General features: G+C 44.9%; 1 protein-coding gene across 1 annotated transcript in view; it reads left to right on the forward strand.

Moving 5' to 3' along the window:
* The window catches only part of TMEM272 (transmembrane protein 272), a 45902-nt gene that overhangs the window by 15504 nt on the left and 7925 nt on the right, over positions 1 to 22473 (forward strand). Inside the window, 4 exon segments of the mRNA XM_082365757.1 lie at positions 6717 to 6776; positions 17518 to 17600; positions 22242 to 22331; positions 22335 to 22472. Coding sequence (XP_082221883.1) covers positions 6717 to 6776; positions 17518 to 17600; positions 22242 to 22331; positions 22335 to 22472 — 371 coding nt within the window.

Genomic DNA, 22473 nt, shown 5'->3' on the forward strand with positions numbered 1-22473 from the left:
ATGAACGATGGCTCAGCCTCCTCACTGGTCTGTCAGCCGTCATCACCATTCCACTGGCCTCATTTTTTCCAGTGATTTGACTTTGATTATGTCACTTCCCAGCTCCAAATCCTACAACTCCCTTGATCTTCCTAATAAAATCCAAATGCCCTGATGTAGATTGGAAATGCCCTCTATTCTCAATACCTTGTTCCAGTCTTATTTCCCACTTATCTGTTATGGATGACCTATGCTTAGCTAAATGGGAGGATTTGTCACTGTCCCAAACCCACCCTGATCTTTTCTTCCTTGAATCTTTTCCTTTAGGATTTTCCCTTTGACTGAAAAGCCTCCGCCTGTCAAAACCCTACCCAAAAAAAAAAAAAAACAAAAAAAACAAAAAACAAAAAACAAAAAACCCTACCCATTCATCAACACCCAGTGCCAATATCACCTCCTCCTGGAAGCATTCCTTGATTTCCTTGGGACTCCTCCCTCTTCTAGACTTCCTTACCGCTTCATGCACCTCTGGTGGCCCCTCACACACTGATCTGTATTGGCCCCTGGGTACCCATCTCATCTCCCTTATGGGGTTGTGAGGTCTGTGTTGCCGAGTTAGTGGGGGGCTGAGGAACGGGCCAGGTGAGAGGGTGATGCAGGTGCTGATACAGGGATGGAGAAGAGGGAAGGATGCAAAAAGTGAGGCAGAGACAAAATCACTGGATGTACCAGGAGAGGGCAGAAGTGGCACAGACGACTGAGGTTTTGGTGCCTTTATAGACGCAGGGAAATGGGGCAGTTTGGAAAGAGGACTTTAGTTTGAGTTTATCCTCCTGGACCCTTTGCCAATTGCCTCCTGGATATTTGGTCGCTGAGTGGAGCCCCCAAAAGGTGGTGTTGCAGAGAAAAACTGCTGGGTCCTGGTCTCAGTTTCCCCATTAAACTATTTAAACAAGAGAGCAGGGGTTACACTTGCTTTTCAAAAGAACCAGGTTCTGGAGATCCTGGAGAGCAGACTAAGCTAGAAGCCACCCACTTCTCCTACCAAGATTGCTCCCTTTAAAAATGCTTTGGATACTTCTGGTCATGTATTTGGACTGATAGCTAGGTGCTACTATGTCTTTAACAAGTGACGGTGAGAGCAGCAGAGTTAAACCCACTTCAGGATGTGAACAGGAGCCCTGAGCTGGTTAATCCTGACACCGCCCCGGGAGGCCATCCTTTCAGGGGGTCTTTTTTCACAGCCTTCATTGTCAGGAATCAGTTCATCTGTGTTCTTGGCATAAAGAATGATTCAGCTCCAACCTCTCGATCCTAATATCCTTCTCCCACCGTTTGTCTAATTCTGAATTATTTTCTCCTTTGGGACTCTTGGTTGACTTGGCAGTTTCACTTGGTTCTTTTAAATGGACTTGATAGAAACTCATTTCATCAGAAACAAGGATGTGGCCCTCTGAGCCACATTGGAATCAGTGCTTAGTAAACTCGAAGGCAGGGAGGTATTTATTAGAGGTGGTCATTGCTATCAAACCCCCGTCCTGGCCTGAGCAAGGTCAGCAGGAAACTCAGCTGCTGTCTCAGAGGGCTGTCCTCATCCAGACTGCGTACCAGCTCTCCTGGGGTGCAGGGGGATGTGGGGGCGGGAGCAGGGGTTCCAATCCCTGGCTGTGGCTTGAGTGGTCCTCATTAGGATTCAGTGGTAAAGAGGTCCCCGTGTGAGTAAGGCTGGTTACTTCCCTCCCAGTGAAATCCCACAGCCCAGCGTGGCCCCAACACCTCGCACTTCCCTGAGCAAACAGACTCTTAGGAGGGCCTGGCTTAGAATCTCCAGCACTGCTTATAAAAAGGATGGCGCGTGGACCGCCTACTTCACAGTCAATGGTGGAGTTGCTTGGAAACACAGATTCCCAGGTCGTGTTGGCAGAGATTCTGACTTCTTAGGTCCAGAGTAGCCCAAGGGAATCTCAGAATTACATCTGCAAGGGTGAGAGCGGAAGTGAGCCTGAGACCTTGACGGTGGTGACGCGGAGAGTCTGGTGCTAATGAAGCCTGGGCTGCAGATGGGCTCAGGGAGTGATGTCAGGTTTAGAGCCATCCCATCACGGCTCATTCGAAGTCCGTGCGACCCACCGGGTCTCCCTCGCTTGTTGTTTCTTCAGTTCTCTATTTGATCCCAGGGAAAGGGCTGGGGGAGGTGGTGTCTGAGATAAAAGGGAAACCACGCCCCTTCCATCACGAAGGGAGAATAATGATGATGATAATAAGGGCCAACATTTACACAACTGTTTATCGTGTAGCAGACCTCATGTTTAGTGCCTTACGTGGGTTATGACGTTTGATCATTTTAACAAATCTCTTAGGAAAGTCCTATAATTATGCTCATGTCTTAAATGAGGACATTGAAACCTCAGGGGTGAAGAGCCCAGCCATCCGCACTGTAGGGCATGGAGTGGGATGTGAGCCCGGGCCATCTGGCTCTAGGTGGCAAGTGGTCCTGCTCTCCTCTGGGTGGTCCTTAGGAATGTTCTGGCCCCAGCCGTCTCTCTCAGCCTTGCTCCGAGGTAGGAAGCTTGCGTGACAGGGGCCTCTGTGTCACTGAACACCTGGATTACACATGTGTCCAGGTGGCACCATCTGTCACAAGCTCCCAGAGCAGTGAAGGGTTTTCCAGAATGCCGATCACTTTATCATTGTGATAACAAGCTCAAGCCCAGAAATAGAGATGGGATTTCTCAGCTTCCTGCTTTTCTATCACATATCAGCAGGAAATTTTTTCCTCGACCCCCATTGTAAACTGGGAATTAAAACAGATGTGGCTATATTAGTTTACACTCTCCCTTTAATCAGCCACATTGCCGGCAGTGCTGTGTTCCCCATGATCAACAGATCACCCCGCTGCGGAACTTGCCAGGACCAGTTGCAGAATGAAAAGGCAGAGAACCTTGTTCAAAAAGCAGGAAAAAATCCCTGTTCAAGGTACTGATAGAGAAAGCTTTTTCCTTTCTTCTGCAGTCTCTATTGATCTGTCATAGTATTTTTCGTTTGCCATTTAATGACATTTTAAGTAAAGAGAAAAGAAAAATTGTTAATTAACAATCTAAAATTATTAGCATAAATTTTACCATTCACCTTAATATTATATAATGACATTTTTTTGCGGGGGGTGGTCAGCCATGGAGCTTGTGTGATCTTAGCTCCCGGACCAGGGATTGAACCCAGGGCCCCAGCAGCGAGAGCACCAAGTCCTAACCACTGGACCGCCGGGGAATTCCCTATAATGACAGTTTTAAATGCAACTATAAGAGCATTTAACCCAGGTGTAGAATCACCAAAATTACACGATTTGTGTTTCATAGCTCTTACATGCATATGTATTTGGTTTTTACCAGAACAGTGGGAATAATACACAAAACTAATGCAACTCTTTTCATTTCACTTCTTGATACACGTGCTTTCTACCAACACCCTTTACCTTCTGCTTGCTGATGAGTAAGGAAGGGCTGAACAGAAACAGATCTAGGGTTTGCCCTGTCTTTCCCTTTCTTCTGTGTCATCACTTTGGGATGAGTGGTTGGCTGATTCAGGGAATTCTGCTGTATAAGAAAGGATGTGATAGGGCTTCTTGGTCATTTGTGTTACTTAGAACACCACTGCCTTCTGTCTGCATTTGAAGCAAGTTCTGGTTCAAGTGAAAAAGGTGGCCTCTCAGGGTTGTCAGTGCCCCTGCTCACTCAGTTGAAGACATAACACGCTTACGTTGTATTCATTTTGAGTCCTAATGAGTGTCCACACCCGTGGGCCCAGCAGAATTGGAGGACCCAGCCAGGAGAGGCCGCCACGCTCACCACACGCATCTGCTCACACCTGTGCTCCATGGTCCCCTCAGACTTCGCTTACAAAGTACAAAGTCAAAGAAACATTCATTGAGAAGTTCAAGACTGCAACAGAAGAGCAAGGTCCTCCTCAGCACAGGGCCCCACGTGACTGCCCAGGTTGTGTGCCCAGGAAGCCGGCTCTGATGATCAGTAAATATTATAGCTAATTCAGAGGAGGGTGGTTTGAGGGTAGGAGTGAAAATTGGGGCAAATCAGTCTGCATGCCTGCCCTTTTTTTGGCATTTCCTGGAAGTAAAGGTCAAGATTGGCATGAAGGGCAACTTAAGGGGGCTTCTTGAAGAAGAGGGATGACTCCTGCCATGTCCACCTCTGCTTGGAGAGTTAGTGTCAGAGCTTGGATTTAGTGGTGTGGCTGTGAGGTTCCTAGCTGCAGACACTTGCAGCCTCCAGAGATGACTGAGACTCGCAAATAGATCTGAGATGTTTGACAATCTGAAACTGGAGTGGACCTAGTAGATTTAATTAATTAAAGTGGGTTTAGGACTTCCCTGGTGGTGCAGTGGTTAAGAAGCCTCCTGCCAATGCAGGGGACATGGGTTCTATCCCTGGTCCGGGAAGATCCTGCATGCCGCGGAGCAACTAAGCCCGTGTGCCACAACTACTGAGCCCGTGAGCCACAACTACTGAGCCTGCGCTCTAGAGCCTGTGAGCCACAACTACTGAGCCCACGCACCACAACCACTGAAGCCCTCGTGTGCTCTAGGGCCCGTGCTCTGCAACAAGAGAAGCCACAGCAATGAGAAGCCCGCACATCGCAGGGAAGAGTAGCCCCCGCTCGCCGCAACTAGAGAAAGCCCGTGTGCAGCAACGAAGACCCAATGCAGCCAAAAATAAATTAAAAAAATAAAAATAGGGGCTTCCCTGGTGGCGCAGTGGTTAAGAATCCGCCTGCCAGTACAGGAGACATGGGTTTGAGCTCTGGTCCGGGAAGATCCCACATGCCACGGAGCAACTAAGCCCGTGCACCACAACTACTGAGCCTGCGCTCTAGAGCCCGTGAGCCACAACTACTGAAGCCCGCGCGCCTAGAGCCCGTGCTCCCAACAAGAGAAGCCACCACAATGAGAAGCCCGTGCACCACAAGGAAGAGTAGCCGCCACTCGCCGCAACCAAAGAAAAGCCCACATGCAGCAACGAAGACCCAATGCAGCCAAAAATAAAATAAAATAAAAATTAATAAATAAAATAAAACTTAAATTAAAAAAATAAAAATAAAGTGGGTTCAGTGTAAGTAATAGAAAACCCAACTCAAAGTGGCACAGATAATAAAAGGGGATTTATTGGTTCATGTCAATGGAAAGTCCAGGAGTAGTTCAGCTTCATGAGTGGTGTGATTCAGTGGGTGATGGATGCCAATGAGGTACTAGTTACTTTTTGCCTCTCCACTTTGCCTTCCATGTGTCAGTCTCATCCTCAGGCTGGTTTCCCTTCTCAGTGTCAAGATGGTGGCCAGCAGCCCCCAGAGCAACTTGCTTCCTCACCAGGGTCCAGGGAGGGAGAGAAGCCTTATTCTTGGAAGTTCTATCAGAAGAGTGAGAAAGCTTTTTTACCTTTCTCTCAGTCAATCTCCCCTTGAGTGTCCTTGGCCCAGAATGAGCCAAGAGCCCATCCACCAACCAAAAACATATCCAGTGAGTGCAGCTCTGCCAATAACTTAGGGCTAAGCCTCATGTCCTTCTCAAAAGCCCAGCGGGAGTCAGCTTGTACCAGAGCACATAAACTGCATAGGAGAATGGGGAGGTGGGGAGGTGGGGAGACCAGAACAAAGTGGGGTGATTACCTGGAGAGGATGGAGTGGGTGCTGAGGAGGCTACCATGCCATCTACCTCAGAGACCCTCTCTCTGCTCTCAGGGCTGGCATTGGACCTCGCAGAAAACATAAATGTGTGATGCTGTCTAAACTCTAAACGTGGGAACAGGAGTGCAGTCCTACCCAAAAGACATTCAAATTCATAATTTAAAAAATTGCTGACCAAGCAAAACCTATATCTGCAGGCTATTGAACAGACAAGGAAACCAAGAGCCAACAAGGGGAACTAACTGCCTAATCATAATGGTTGCTGTATACTGAGCTTGTGTGTGCATCTGCTAACGCACGTTACAGAAGAGAATGATGGGGCTTCAAGGAGGCCGACTAATTCTAATTCGCTCAAAGCCACACAGCTAATGAGTGACAGAGGTGGGATTTGGACACAGGTCTATCTAACTTGCATGCCTCTGTCCTTTCCCAGTGCCAGAGGGTGAATTGGTTACATGAATGGGAAGAAAAACCCCAAGCCAGTTCAGAGCTCTATTCCACTGTGTATCAGTAAGAAGTTGTAGGAGACCGTCTAATATATACTATGGGATATATAACCCATAAATAAATGGAAGGGAAAAAGACTTTGTGAAGCAGATTCCTTAAGTGATAAAGCAAGTTGTCAGTGAACCTTATGCAGGGTAGGGAAGAGCCATCTGCAGTGGGTACAGGTTCCCGGGAAGCACAGGGTAGATGCCGCCTGGCTCCGTGAACGCCGGTGGCTTCTGGCATCCTGGCACCGGCAGAGCAGCAGCTTATGAACTCCTTTTCTAGAAGCTGTCAGTCTTTGGAGAGGTCGTGCAGGAAATCTGGGCCTTCGAATTGGCAGCCTGATCAGAAGAGACATTCAGCCGTCTCAGAGATGCAGGTCCTGGCGCGCAGCCCCTGCCTCTCCTGCGGAAGCCCCAGGCAAGCGGTGACCTCCTCCCCCATCTGCTGCCTTGAGAGAAGGGCAGATTTCACAGAAGGTGTACGTAAACTACAGTGGAAAGGAAATGAGAGTCTGTGTGTTCTAACCCGGCTCTCGCTCCTTCTCCTTACAGCCTGCTTCGTGTTTCTGCTCCGCACTTTCCTGGCTCTCCCGCGGTCCATGGCCTTCACAGGTGAGCTGGCTGCTGAGCTGCTGGACGCCCCAGGTCAGCCGTGTCCGGCCAGGGGACGATGCTACTCCATCTTTAAACATAAAGTGTGCGATGGGACTTCCCTGGCGGGCCTGTGGTTAGGACTCGGCGCTTTCACTGCGGTGGCCCTGGTTCAATCCCTGGTCGGGGAACTAAGATCCCGCGAGCCTTGGGACATGGCCAAAAAAAAAAAAAAAAAAAAAGACACAAACAAACAAAAGCAAAACGTGCACTAGGAAGAGCTGGCCAGGCTGATGATTTCCAGACACATGTGAGTCACACAGAATTACTTGCTGAATGTTTTAAAAAGACAAGAGTTCTGGGACCTGCCCTGGGGAATACCGATGCAGTATGTCTGCAGTGAGGACAGACATCTGCTTTTAAAAATCTGTCCCTCGATGATTGTGGTACCTCTTGCCCAGTTTGGGAGCCACTGGGCCAGAGTTTTCCCAAGGACCCTTCCCAGTTCCTATGCTCCCATATGGATCAATATGAAAAACGAATGTCAGGCTATGGTCATTGTCGGCACTCTATACATTCTTCTGCTGAATGAATGAGTAAATATTTCCATTAGTCACATATATTAAATGATCTCAATTATCCAGAAGTATGAAGTATGAGGAAAGGTTGACGAGGTGGGAAACTCCTTGAGGAGCCAGAAATCGTTTTCACGTCAGTGAAATTAAACTCACAGCCTTGAATGTTGCTGATGGGAGCGTCCAAGCTCTGCACATGGAATCTAGCTACCCCTGTATATTTTATCACAATAAAAATATTAAAAAATAATGTTTAAACTTCCATTATATTGCCTCCCCCCACCAAATCACTACATCTGGTAGTTTTACCAACTGTATTGGGGAGAATTCTAAAGCCTGAAGAGGGTATAATTGTGGTACTGCAGGTCAGTCAGAAAGAAAATCTAGAGGTCCCAGGCAGTACACGAAGCACACCAGGGAAAGATGCTTTTATTACATTTATTAGGGTCCTTTTAAGCCATCTGTGTGCTGATTGGCTCTGCTGTGACCAGCAGCTGTTTTTACTCATTAGCAATGAGCAGGTGTGTAAGTCATTACTCATGTTCATTTCACAGCTGGGCTTTGAATGGAAAAGCAGTTCCTACCCAACAACTTTGGCATCAAGTACGGATATTTAAAGGTCTTTGAGTGAAAAGGTTTTCTTGAGGCTTGGAAAGTACTTCCATCTAATAATGGCTTCAGCGAAACATCAGAGATATCTAGAAAGGCAGGCCTCTATAGGCTGATGATTGGATCAATGTGTGTATTTGATTTTACTCTGATTTTACGCTGAATTTGTAGGTCTCCCTATACCTAGAAATTTTTATTCATTTCAATGGAATATAGTATAGTCATAGGAAAATGGTTTACTTCCTCTGTTTAAGTACCAAGGCCTTCGTGGGAAATAAAATGTCAAATCAAAGCTAAAACTTTAAATGCCATTTAATCAGAAGATTTTTTTTTTTTTTTACCATGGCTGTTTTGTTTTTTTATTTTGGAAAAATCGTTCAATCCAAGAATCATACTTCCACTCATTTCATAGGGATTGTCACATGAACCAACCAAATGTAAGAAAGCCAAGTTTCAGAACTTCCCTGGTGGCGCAGTGGTTTAGAATCCGCTTGCCAATGCAGGAGACACAGGTTCGAGCCCTGGTCCGGGAAGATCCCACATGCCGCGGAGCAACTAAGCCCGTGCGCCACAACTACTGGGCCTGCGCTCTAGAGCCCACGAGCCATAACTACTGAGCCCACGTGCTACAACTTCTGAAGCCCATGCGCCTAGACCCTGTGCTCCACAAGAAGAGAAGCCACCGCAATGAGAAGCCCATACACCACAATGAAGACCCAACACAGCCAAAAAAAAGTGCATGATATATGGTTTTAAATAAAACATTGAAGTGCCATTTTAAGTACTTTATTGATATTATATCACACAGTACTTTACAGGTAGCCTAACTTATGAATTAAACATGTAAATATTTTCGTCTCCAAAATATGGATAAAAAGTCTTTAAGAGTGCTTTTTTTTAAAACATCTTTATTGGAGTATAATTGCTTTACAATGTTGTGTTAGTTTCTGCAGTATAACAAAGTGAATCAGCTATACGTATACATATATCCCCATATCCCCTTCCCTCTTGCGTCTCCCTCCCACCATCCCTATCCCACCCCTCTAGGTGGACACAAAGCACCGAGCTGATCTCCCTGTGCTATGCGACTGCTTCCCACTAGCTAGCTATTTTACATTTGGTAGTGATATATGTCCATGCCACTCTCTCACTTCGTCCCAGCTTACCCTTCCCCCTCCCCATGTCCTCAAGTCCATTCTCTACATCTGCGTCTTTATTCCTGTCCTGCCCCTAGGTTCTTCAGAACCTTTTTTTTTTTTTTTTAGATTCCATATATATGTGTTAGCGTACAGTATTTGTTTTTCTCTTTCTGATTTACTTCACTCTGTATGACAGACTCTAGGTCCATCCACCTCACTACAAATAACTCAATTTCGTTTCTTTTTATGGCTGAGTAATATTCCATTGTACATATGTGCCACATCTTCCTTATCCATTCATCTGTCGATGGACACTTAGGTTGCTTCCATGTCCTGGCTCTTATAAATAGTGCTGCAATGAACATTGTGGTACCTGACTCTTTTTGAATTATGGCATTCTCAGGGTATATGCCCAGGAGTGGGATTACTGGGTCGTATGGTAGTTCTATTTTTAGTTTTTTAAGGAACCTCCATACTGTTCTCCATAGTGGCTGTATCAATTTACATCCCCACCAACAGTGCAAGAGGGTTCCCTTTTCTCCACACCCTCTCCAGCATTTATTGTTTGTAGATTTTTTGATGATGGCCATTCTGATTGGTGTGAGGTGATACCTCATTGTGGTTTTGATTTGCATTTCTCTAATGATTAGTGATGTTGAGCATTCTTTCATGTGTTTGTTGGCAATCTGTATATCTTCTTTGGAGAAATGTCTGTTTAGGTCTTCTGCCCATTTTTGGATTGGGTTGTTTGATTTTTTGTTATTGAGCTGCCTGAGCTGCTTGTATATTTTGGAGATTAATCCTTTGTCAGTTGCTTTGTTTGCAAATATTTTCTCCCATTCTGAGGGTTGTCGTTTTGTCTTTTTTATGGTCTCCTTTGCTGTGCAAAAGCCTTTAAGTTTCATTAGGTCCCGTTTGTTTATTTGTGTTTTTATTTCCATTTCTCTAGGAGGTGGGTCAAAAAGGATCTTGCTGTGATTTATGTAATAGAGTGTTCTGCCTATGTTTTCCTCTAAGAGTTTTATAGTGTCTGGCCTTACATTTAGGTCTTTAATCCATTTTGAGTTTATTTTTGTGTATGGTGTTAGGGAGTGTTCTAATTTCATTCTTTTACATGTAGCTGCCCAGTTTTCCCAGCACCACTTATTGAAGAGGCTGTCTTTTCTCCATTGTATACTCTTGCTTCCTTTATCAAAGATTAGGTGACCATATGTGTGTGGGTTTATCTCTGGGCTTTCTATTCTGTTCCATTGATCTATATTTCTGGTTTTGTGCCAGTACCATACTGTCTTGATTACTGAAGCTTTGTAGTATAGTCTGAAGTCAGGGAGCCTGATTCCTCCAGCTCCGTTTTTCTTTCTCAAGATTGCTTTGGCTATTCGGGGTTCTTGTGTTTCCATACAAATTGTGCAATTTTTTGTTCTAGTTCTGTGAAAAATGCCATTGGTAGTTTGATAAGGATTGAATCTGTAGATTGCTTTGGGTAGTATAGTCATTTTCACAATGTTGATTCTTCCAATCCAAGAACATGGTGTATCTCTCCATCTGTTTGTATCATCTTTAATTTCTTTCATCAGTGTCTTCTAGTTTTCTGCATACAGGTCTTTTGTCTCCTTTGGTAGGTTTATTCCTAGGTATTTTATCCTTTTTGTTGCAATGGTAAATGGGAGTGTTTCCTTAATTTCTCTTTCAGATTTTTCATCATTAGTGTATAGGAATGCAAGAGATTTCTGTGCATTAGTTTTGTATCCTGCTACTTTACCAGATTCATTGATTAGCTCTAGTAGTTTTCTGGTAGCATCTTTAGGATTCTCTATGTGTAGTATCATGTCATCTGCAAACAGTGACAGTTTTACTTCTTCTTTTCAGATTTGGATTCATTTTATTTCTTTTTCTTCTCTGATTGCTATGGCTAAAACTTCCAAAACTATGTTCAATAATAGCGGTGAGAGTGGGCAACATTGTCTTGGTCCTGATCTTAGAGGAAATGGTTTCAGTTTTTCACCATTGAGAACGATGTTGGCTGTGGGTTTGTCATATATGGCCTTTATTATGTTGAGGTAGGTTCCCTCTATGCCTGCTTTCTGGAGAGTTTTTATCATAAATGGGTGTTGAATTTTGTTGAAAGCTTTTTCTGCATCTATTGAGATTATCATACGGTTTTTCTCCTTCAGTTTGTTAATATGGTGTATCACATTGATTGATTTACGTATATTGAAGAATCCTTGCATTTCTGGGATAAACCCCACTTGATCATGGTGTATGATCCTTTTTATGTGCTGCTGGATTCTGTTTGCTAGTATTTTGTTGAGGATTTTTGCATCTATGTTCATCAATGATATTGGCCTGTAGTTTTCTTTTTTTGTGACATTTTTGTCTGGTTTTGGTATCAGGGTGATTGTGGCCTCGTAGAATGAGTTTGGGAGTGTTCCTCCCTCTGCTGTATTTTGGAAGAGTTTGAGAAGGATAGGTGTTCGCTCTTCTTTAAATGTTTGATAGAGTTTGCCTGTGAAGCCATCTGGTCCTGGGCTTTTGTTTGTTGGAAGATTTTTAATCAGTTTCAGTGCTTGTGATTGGTCTGTTTATATTTTCTATTTCTTCCTGGTTCAGTCTCAGAAGGTTGTGCTTTTCTAAGAATTTGTCCATTTCTTCCAGGTTGTCCATTTTATTGGCATATTGTTGCTTGTAGTAATCTCTCATGATCCTTTTTATTTCTGCAGTGTCAATTGTTACTTCTCCTTTTTCGTTTCTAATTCTGTTGATGTGAGTCATCTCCCTTTTTTTTTTTGATGAGTCTAGCTAATGGTTTATCAATTTTGTTTATCTTCTCAAAGAACCAGCTTTTAGTTTTATTGATCTTTGCTATTGTTTCCTTCATTTCTTTTTCATTTATATCTGATCTGATCTTTATGATTTCTTTACTTCTGTTAGCTTTGGGTTTTTTTTTTTTTGTTCTTATTTCTCTAATTGCTTTAGGTGTGAGGTTAGGTTGTTTATTTGAGATTTTTCTTGTTTTTTTGAGGTAGGATTGTATTGCTATAAACTTCCCTCTTAGAACTGCTTTTGCTGCATCCCATAGGTTTTGTATTGTCGTGTTTTCATTGTCATTTGTTTCTAGGTATTTTTTTATTTCCTTTTTGATTTCTTCAGTGATCTCTTGGTTATTTAGTAGCAAATTGTTTAGCCTCCATGTGATTGTATTTTTTACAGTTTTTTTTTTCCTGTAATTGATATCTAGTCTCATAACATTGTGGTTGGAAAAGATACTTGATACAATTTCAATTTTCTTAAATTTACCAAGGCTTGATTTGTGATCCAAGATATGGTCTATTCTGGAGAATGTTCCATGAGCAGTTGAGAAGAAAGTGTTTTCTGTTGTTTTTGGATGGAATGTCTATAAATATCAATTAAGTCCATCTTGTTTTATGTGTCATTTAAAGCTTGTGTTTCCTTATTTATTTTCATTTTGGATGATCTGTCCATTGGTGAAAGTGGGATGTTAAAGTCCCCTACTATGATTGTGTTACTGTCAATTTCCCCTTTTATGGCTGTTACCATTTGCCTTATGTATTGAGGTGCTCCTCTGTTGGGTGCATAAATATTTACAATTGTTATATCTTTTTCTTGGATTGATCCCTTGATCATTATGTAGTGTCCTTCTTTGTCTCTTGTAATAGTCTTTATTTTAAAGTCTATTTCGTCTGATATGAGACTTGCTACTCCAGCTTTCTTTTGATTTCCATTTGCATGGAATGTCTTTTTCCATCCCCTCACTTTCAGTCTGTATGTTTCGTTAGGTCTGAAGTGGGTCTCTTGTAGACAGCATATGTATGGGTCTTGTTTTTGTATCTACTCAGCCAATCTATGTCTTTTGGTTGGAGCATTTAATCCATTTACATTTAAGGTAATTATTGATATGTGTTCCTATTACCATTTTCTTAATTGTTTTGGGTTTGTTTTTGTAGGATTTTTCCTTCTCTGTGTTTCCTGCCTAGAGAAGTTCATTAAGCATTTGTTGTAAAGCTGGTTTTGTGGTGCTGAATTCTCTTAACTTTTGCTTGTCTGTAAAGGTTTTAATTTCTCCGCTGAATCTGAATGAGGTCCTTGCTGTAGAGTAATCTTGGTTGTAGATTTTTCCCTTTCATTGCTTTAAATATGTTCTGCCACTGTCTTCTGGCTTGCAGAGTTTCTGCTGAAAGATCAGCTGTTAACCTTATGGGGATTCCCTTGTATGTTATTTGTTGCTTTTCCCTTGCTGCTTTTAATATTTTTTCTTTGTATTTAATTTTTGATAGTTTGATTAATATGTCTTGGCTTGTTTCTCCTTGGATTTATCCTGTATGGGACTCTCTGTGCTTCCTGGAGTTGATTGACTATTTCCTTTCCCATATTAGGGAAGTTTTCAACTATAATCTCTTCAAATGTTTTCTCAGACACTTTCTTTTTCTCTTCTTCTTCTGAGACCTCTATTAATTTGAATGTTGGTGCCTTTAATGTTGTCCCAGAGGTCTCTGAGACTGTCTTCAATTCTTTTCATTCTTTTTTCTTTATTCTGCTCTGCAGTAGTTATTTCCACTATTTTATCTTCCAGGTCACTTATCCATCCTTCTGCCTCAGTTATTCTGCTATCGATTGCTTCTAGAGAATTTTTAATTTCATTTATTGAGTTGTTCATCATTGTTTGTTTGTTCTTTAGTTCTTCTAGGTCCTTGTTAAACGTTTCTTGTATTTTCTCCATTCTATTTCCAAGGTTTTGGATCATCTTTACTATCATTACTCTGAATTCTTTTTCAGGTAGACTGCCTATTTCCTCTTCATTTGTTTGGTCTGGTAGGTTTTTACCTTGCTCCTTCATCTGCTTCATATTTCTCTGTCTTCTCATTTTGTTTAACTTACTGTGTTTAGGGTCTCCTTTTCACAGGCTGCAGGTTCGTAGTTCCTGTTGTTTTTGGTGTCTGCTCCAGTGGCTAAGGTTGGTTCAGTGGCTTCTGTAGGTCCCCTGGTGGAGGGGACTAGTGCCTTTGTTCTGGTGGGTGGGGCTGGATCTTGTCTTTCTGGTGGGCAGGGCCATGTCCGGTAGTGTGTTTTGGGGTGTCTGTGACCTTATTATGATTTTAGGCAGCCTCTCTGCTAATGGGTGGGGTTGTGTTCCTGTCTTGCTAGTTGTTTGGCAAAGGGTGTCCAGCACTGGAGCTTGCTGGCCATTGGGTGGAGCTGGGTCTTAGTATTGAGACAGAGATCTCTGGGAGAGCTCTTGCCAATTGATATTACATGGGCCTGGGAGGTCTCTGGTAATCCAATGTCCTGAACTCGGCTCTCCCACCTCAGAGGCTCAGGCCTGACAGCCAGGCCAGAGTACCAAGACCCTGTCAGCCACATGGCTCAGAAGAAAAGGGAGGAAAAACAGAAAGAGAAAAAAATTATTAAAATTTTAAAAATTAAAAAATAATAATAATTAAAAAAAAAGAGAGCAACCAAACCATTAAACAAATCCACCAATGATAACAAGTGCTAAAAACTATACTAAGATAAACATAAAAATCAGAAACAAATCAGTCGCAGACAGCAAACCCCAAGTCTACAGTTGCTCCCAAAGTCCACCACCACAATTTTGGGATGTTTCATTGTCTGTTCAGGTGTTCCACAGATGCAGGGTACATCAAGTTGATTGTGGAGATTTACTCCACTGCTCCTGAGGCTGCTGGGAGAGACTTCCCTTTCTCTTCTTTGTTCGCACAGCTCCTGGGGTCCAGCTTTGGATTTGGCCCTGCCTCTGCATGTAGGTCGCCCTCCGGCATCTGTTCCCACCCAGACAGGATGGGATTAAAGCAGCATCTGATTAGGGGGCTCTTGCTCACTTATGCCAGGGGGAGGGAGGGGTATGGTAGTCATAATTGGAATGCAGGGTGAGCCTGCGGCAGCAGAGGCCAGCATGACATTGCAACAGCCTGAGGTACACTGTGTGTTCTCCCGGGAAACTTGTCCCTGGATCACGGGGCCCTGGCAGTGGCGGGCTGCACAGGGTCCCGGGGTGGGTGTGGATAGTGACCTGTGCTTGCTCACAGGATCCTTGGTGGCTGCAGCCATGGCATTAGCGTTTCATGCCTGTCTCTGGGGTCCAAGCTGATAGCTGTGGCTCGCGCCTGTCTCTGGAGCTTGGTTAGGCGGTGCTCTGCCTTCTGTGGGCAGACAGGGAAGGAATACCCTCCCCTTGCGCACCCTGAAACAATGGTCTCTTGCCCCTTCGGCAGCTCCAGACTCCCTCCCGGCTAGCTGTGGTGCAGCAGCCCCCTTCAGGCTGTGTTCACGCCGCCAATCCCAGTCCTGTCCCTGGGATCTGACCTCCAAAGTCGGAGCCTCAGCTCCCAGCCCCCGCCCGCCCCGGCGGGTGAGCAGACAAGCCTCTCGGGCTGGTGAGTGCTGGTCGGCGCCGAGCCTCTGTGCGGGAGTCTCTCCGCTTTGCCCTCTGCACCCCTGTGGCTGTGCTCTCCTCTGTGGCTCCGAAGCTTCCCCCCCTGCCCACCCCCTGTCTCCGCCAGTGAAGGGGCTTCCTAGTGTGTGGAAGCCTTTCCTCCTTCACAGCTCCCTCCCACTGGTGCAGGTCCTGTCCCTATTCTTTTGTCTCTGTTTTTTCTTTTTTCTTTTGCCCTACCCAGGTATGTGGGGAGTTTCTTGACTTTTGGGACGTCTGAGGTCTTCTGCCAGCGTTCAGTAGGTGCTCTGTAGGGGTTGTTCCACATGTAGATGTATTTTTGATGTATTTGTGGGGAGGAAGGTGATCTCCACGTCTTACTCCTCCACCATCTTGAAGGTCCCCCTAAACAGAAGATTCTAATTCTACAGTGAGAATCCCCTTTCTTGGGTTCTGTTGACAAATGTATTGGTCAGGGTGACTTAACTAGGCTGCAGGAACAAATCAATCCTGGAATCTCAGTGGCCTAATACTACAAAGGTTTATTTCTTTAAAATTTTTTTAAATTTAATACTTATTTTATATTGAGTATAATATTTTTATTTTATAGTTGATTTACAATGTTGTGTTAGTTTCAGGTATACAACAAAGTGATTCAGTTATACATACACATATATCCATTCTTTTTCATATTCTTTTTCCATATAGGTTATTACAAAATACTGAGTAGAGTTCCCTGTGCTATACAGTAGGTCCTTGTTGATTACAAAGGTTTATTTCTTGCTCATGCAAATTCCAACGTGGATCAGGACCCTCTCCAGGGCTCCCCAAGACTCCCCCAAGTGATGTGATGATGTAAAACTCTAAGCTGCTTTAGTCTTGAGCGCTAACCATCTCAACCCATGGTTTCCACTGGGTCAAAGCAGGGGAAGAAAACTAAGGATCATGTGTCAGTTTTTAAATGCTTTGGCCCCAAAATGTCTCATAGCCCGTTGGCTAGCACAAGTCCCACAGTCCTGGGTACCCACAAGGGGGCTGGGAAATGTGAGGGGCACGTACTGAACAGTTAATGTCTCTGCACAGCCAAGACATGTGTTAGGACCCATCCGAAGGCTGCTCATTGGAGCCAGACTGGTCACTGAGGGAAATGGGAATTGCTTTCTTATATTTTAAATAATACATCATATCATCATTGGTTAAATAGGCCAAGAGACAAAGGCCTGAGGAAAGTAGAGAGAAAGCATTGCTATGGCGAGAAAAATCACCATAAGAGAGGGTGTGGGTTTGGTAGTTTCCCAATACGGTGACTAAGGATTTGTCAGTAAACACATGTCCCAGCTTGGGGTTGGGTGAGTGAATCGGTCAATGATGATCATATGTTGCCTGCAACAAATATAGCAGAGGATTCTGCACACGGAGGAAGTGTCCTCTTCTGGCAAATCCCTGCCCTGTGGGCCCTGGAAGCAGAGTAAATGGGAGCCTTATATTACACAGTGGATGCATTTTGGGAACGTGACCCATAAACTGGATCTTGTGTTAAGCACAATGCCTGGATAGGGACGTCCCTGGTGGTCCAGCGGTTAAGACTCCGTGCTTCCACTGCAGGGGGCACAGGTTCAGTCCCTGGTTGGGGAACTAACCATATGCTGCACGGTGTGGCCAAAAAAAAGCCTGGATATTTAAAGGGATTCTTTGGATCCTTTGGTAAAATGAATCATTGATTGGAAACACGGGTTGTCATTCACTGTTTTCATAAAAGCAGAGCATACCTGTAGCCAGTTAATATCCAGACAAGTGGTGCAGTGACCTTTGGTCCCAGCTCTGATGTCCGATGGACTGCCGTTCTGTCCAGTAAGCATCCTGAAGATTGGGCGGCTTGGGAGACTGAGCAGATTCCCTAAGCAGGGGTCGAGCTTCAGTTTGTGTCATTAACATTTTGGCTTTTGTAGACATTTACTTCATTTTCCTAACGGGCATTGTGTTCTTGAAAGCATTTCTCTCAATTTTCTGTTCTGTCCCCTTTGCAGGAATGAAGTTTTTGGAGGACTGTCCCATACAGCCCCTCATTCCTCTATACTTGCTAGTGGGTGGGATCATCGGGGCCTTAAAGGTAATGTGTATTTATCAGTTCTTTGTAGTTCTTGTTGAAATTTAACTTAAGGCGCTGTGGAATGCATCCTTTAATTGTTTGCTAACAGAACAGCTTCCCCTAAGCGCAACGTTGTTGAAACGACAGGGCCAGGTGGATCCTGAGACCTGCCGCAGAGACTTGGATTTTTCCAGGTGAGGAATTTTCACCCAGAGCTTCCCTCCTGCTGCCCCCAGTTCAATGTGCTAAGTTGTGGCTTTGGTCTGACTACAGTTGATGCAAAGAAGTTACCGACTGCCAATTACTTATACCATTGAATTCAGCCGTAATCGTGGCCTTTCTCTGTGCTTATTTTTAAAAAAGTTTCCTGTATAGGGCAGTAGAGTTTGCATCTGGTTAAAATGTGTTTGATTTTAGCAGTTCTTATTTCTGTTTTTAACCATAGCTCCTAGTTCTCAACTGACTAGCGTGGAATTTGTTAGCTGCAATCATCAATCAAACGTTAAACTCCGATGTTTGGGGGTGATGTCTGTGACTCACAAGCTTATATCAGTCTAGGGAGGTGATTTGCTCATGGGTTGTATTGACATATGTTGAAACAGGAAAAGTGTTGGAAAAAGGAATATCAAAGGTCCTGCGTAGCCTGCAGTTAAGTTTTCAAAATTCCAAGCCCACAGAAATGTCACACCTGCCAAAAGTACCTTAGGTCTAAAATACCTTAGGTCTAAAATACCTTAGGTCTACCTCCATTTATTAGTGACCCTTCCCAAACATCCAAGCCCACCTCAAAGCTTTCTATATCAAAAGCTAGAAAACACAAGTGTCCGTTTTTCCAAAATGATTTCGTAAGAATGAAGCAATAACGCACACACAAACACACACACACACGCACAAACAGAATCGAGTGCCATATATAAAATTTCATTTGGACCCATTGTCTGATTTCTTTGTCAGCTTCCTTCTGGTGCTTGGGGCCTTCAAAAGAGGCTGCCCAGTGGCACTGGTCATGATGTTGATCCGAGACATCAAAGGAATGTCTTCAAGATGGCTGTTCTCATATGCAATCAGTAGCCACAAGCTCTGTCCTGTCTTGGGAAACATGTCTGATTTGGAGCAAGTGTTTGGAGCCTTTTGTGCCTGAGATCACCTCACTGTTAAATACCCTCCCCTTTTGGCAGCGGTCTGGTGGGCAATGTTCTGGAATGTATAAATATAGGACCCTTTCTCTTAACATCCTGATGGGATCTACCTGGGGCTCTGTTTAGCCCCAAGGAAACCCAACGGCTCTTAGATCAACAGGGCTGCATATGTGGCCCCAGAGTGTTAGAAGAAAGCTCTGATGGATTGAGTGCCACAGAGGTGCTCAAAACAAGGGCAAAGTTTTCAGCAGTAATTACCTCTGCCCCACCCTCTCTCACTGGACGTGATGATCAGGTAGAGCAAGGTAGAACTTTCCTTTAGAGATACTACCGTCCATGGAGTCTATTCCTCTCAATAACGGCAAACTTTTCCTTTATGAAAGCCAGCCCAGAACCCAAAGGTAATTTATTTTAATGAACACACCGGGGCCCTAATAAGCAGCATTGATTTTTTTCCTGGCAATCTAAAACTGTTTGAAGCCAAATTAAATTTTTGTGCTCATCAAAGCGAGGCAATACACAGTGAGTCCATAACCATGAGAGCAATAGCAAACAGGCTTATAGAATCCCCAGACAGAGAGGTTTACTAGTGAGGCCAGTGCTTTCTATTTAACCCCCTCGGAACACTGCAGCATCTCTGAAATGCATCAGATGGCACCACCGTATTGCACTGTATTGAAGAGAAGTGGGTGGACATTTCCCAGGGTCACCTAAGAGAACTGACAATCATGACCCATTAGAAGATCATGAAATGAATTTAGTAGGTTGTGATCACTTTAAAAAAATAGAATAGAAAATATTAGAGTGCCTGATAAGTACCGTGTGATATACACGCACACGTGTGTGTTTGGTAAGTTGACCATGTAATTTATCATCCCAACTGGGACACTGTTGAGAGTACAGGGGGGCTTTAATAATAATCACGCCAGGAAAACAGCATAAACTGGCACCTCTCTGAGCCAGCCAGGACATACGCTTACCCGATTACTAGGCTGTGACGTAAAGTGTGTTTGTTACTGAGCACCGTGTTGAAAGAAAGTTTCAAAACCACTGACTTAGTGGCCGTTTGTCTACCTAACACTCCATTTCATCTTCCAGGACCCCACTTCTTAGTAATAATCGCTACCACCCCATGAGCACTTACTACGTGCCAGGTGCCGTGCTAAGGGCCTGGCCACCGTTTTGAACGTATTCAGTTCTCACAATGCCCCTTTGAGGCAGGTCCTTGTATCAGAAAGGATTTTTTGAATATAAGGAACAAAAAATCAGCTCTGGCTAACCTGAGAGGTAATTTGTTAAAAGAGCTCACGACTTCAAAGGCTGGTGAAAGAGGAAAGAACCAGGTGGCTCCAGGAAGCCTGGGCTGTGAGACCCGGGCAGTTGCTCTGGGCCAGCAGTGAAGTGAAATGAACCCCAGAGAGTTCCTCTCTCCTGGCATCAGGTGCCCACAAACCAGTCCTGGGAAGGTGGCTAGGTCCCTGGACCTTGGGTGCCAGGCTGACCCTGGTGTGGAGAAGGCGCCTCCAGGGAGGACAGGCCCTGGGATGCACGTGACAGTGGGGGCCAGCCCCCAGGGAATGGGACCCTACTAGGAAGGGAAATGGTGCTGAGTAACTGAACCCCGAGCTGCGCTGTCAGCTCCAGCTTACAGATGAGGAAACTGAAGCGGAAAGGTTGCTTCTCTTGGGTTTCCACGGGGTAAATGGCTGAGCCCCTGTGCACCCCTCGCCTGCCCGAGCTCATAGTCCTTCTCTTCGGCCACCCTGCTCCTCCCAACTGGTTTTCTCCTGTTTCCCAAACCCACCACCCTTCATCTTTGCCATGCCACTCCCACTCCCACCTCTCCCTGCTCACAGGGGCTCGGAATATACCCCCTCTTCCAGGAAGCCCTCCCTGGATGCATCAGCTCTATGTGAGTGGCTCTCTGGACCCTTTTAAGCCCTCACTTCCTTTTTCTTATGTTCTGCCTCCCAGCCAGGCTACAGATCTTATTCCTAGAAAGCCTGGGCAACTGGACCATTTGGGAGCACTTTCCCGGTTTAGGAAAAAACCCCTGTGACTTAATATCTTTGATTTAAGCACCTGGGTAGTATGGTGTAGATGGTGGTCAGAGGTGTGGACCGACATCCATCTCATCCTTTTACTCACTGTGGACCTGGGTGAAGTGACTTAACTTCTCTGAGCCTTAGTTTTCTCATCCACAAACCAGGGATAATAATATACAGCCCCTAGGTTAGCATAAGCATTAAATGAGATCATACAGGCCAAACGCTGGCCTAATCACTTCACTTAGGTTTCGTTATCTTTCATAAGTGATAACTTTTCAGTGTAGAAAATAAGAGAATACAGATAAGCACAAAGAAGATTTCTAACCCAGTAAAGAGAGATACTGGAATCCTTCCTGGAGGAGGTGGTACCTGTCTGGATGTTTATGAAAGAGTCAGGCTGGGGGGCAGAGGGGCCCCAGGATAGCGTGAGCACACAGTCCAGGCAGGGAGATGAGGAGCAGCCCCATACTGTTGGAACGTCAAGCACAGGACTTCTCTAATGGGCCACACCCCACACATGTGCTGGGCTGGGTGTACAGCAGTGAGCCAAGCATAGCTGGACCCTGCCCTTCCGTTCTAGTGGGGGAGAACTACTGGAAGTGTACCCAGCATGGTCGCTATTGATTGGCCATATCGGGGGAGGAGCTGGGAGCATCCCTGGTTTCTAGCTTGGACATGTCACCAAATGGATATGGAAGATCGAGTTATGTTTTCAACATATTGAGCCTGAGGCCTGAGGATATTCAGTGGAACTCCTCCTGAGTCTGAGAGACACAGGAGGGCTTGGTGGGAAGGGCAGCTGCCAGCTTTGGCTGAAGACACACCTGGTGTTATACTCTGGCTCTTCCACTTTTGACCCACGTGACCTTGGCCAACTCGTTCACCTAACTGGTCCTCAATTCCTTTGTTTCTAAAGTGAGGAAAGTGGTGTACATTCCATAGGGTTGTTTTACATAGGACAATATGCCTAAAAACACTTCGTGTCTGTATTAGTCAGCTCGGGCTGCCTTAACAAGATTCCACAGACCGGGCAGCTTAAACAACTAACATTTAGTTGCGATCGGGGAGGAGGGCACTTCCAGATGATGACCAGATCCAGGGGGTGGTCACTGGAGGGAAGCAGAGCAGGTCACTGGAGCCAGGGGACGCCAAGGAACTGACCTCAAGGCTAAGGAAGCAAACCAGAGCAACAGGGAAACTCTGGGTGCAGAGATGAACTTCAGTCAACGAGTCCCTTGTCCAAAGCAACTCACACATCTATAAAAGATGCCACCAAGGGTGCTAAGGACTGATGCCTTCATTCTCGCCAGTTCTAATTCTTCAAAATGAAATTTCACTCCTTGGCAGCATTCTCAACTCCAGTGTGTGCACTTTTCCTAATGAATCTTTCTCTGTTTATCTCCTCCCCCTGTCCCCTCTCCTCCCCCTCCTTTGTTGCTCTGCCCTCCAACCCCTGGCTCCCTACCACGACCCAGGTGTCTCTCCTGCTGTACAACTCCACCAGGATGAGGCGGCTTCTGTCCAAGGCCGTGGTGATTGATGACCATGACGACGATGTATATCCCTAGAGGCAGAACACGCACAAATATTACATCCACCTCCTCCTCAGCCTCTTCCTCTTCCTCTGGTTCTTTCTGGGAAATTACTGGGTCTTTTCTGTTTACCTGCCAGATTTTGTTCCCCCTTTCCAGCAGCCTCAGGATTACT

The sequence above is a fragment of the Balaenoptera borealis genome (assembly GCF_965194805.1).
Source record: "Balaenoptera borealis genome assembly, chromosome: 18".
Taxonomy (NCBI): domain Eukaryota; kingdom Metazoa; phylum Chordata; class Mammalia; order Artiodactyla; family Balaenopteridae; genus Balaenoptera; species Balaenoptera borealis.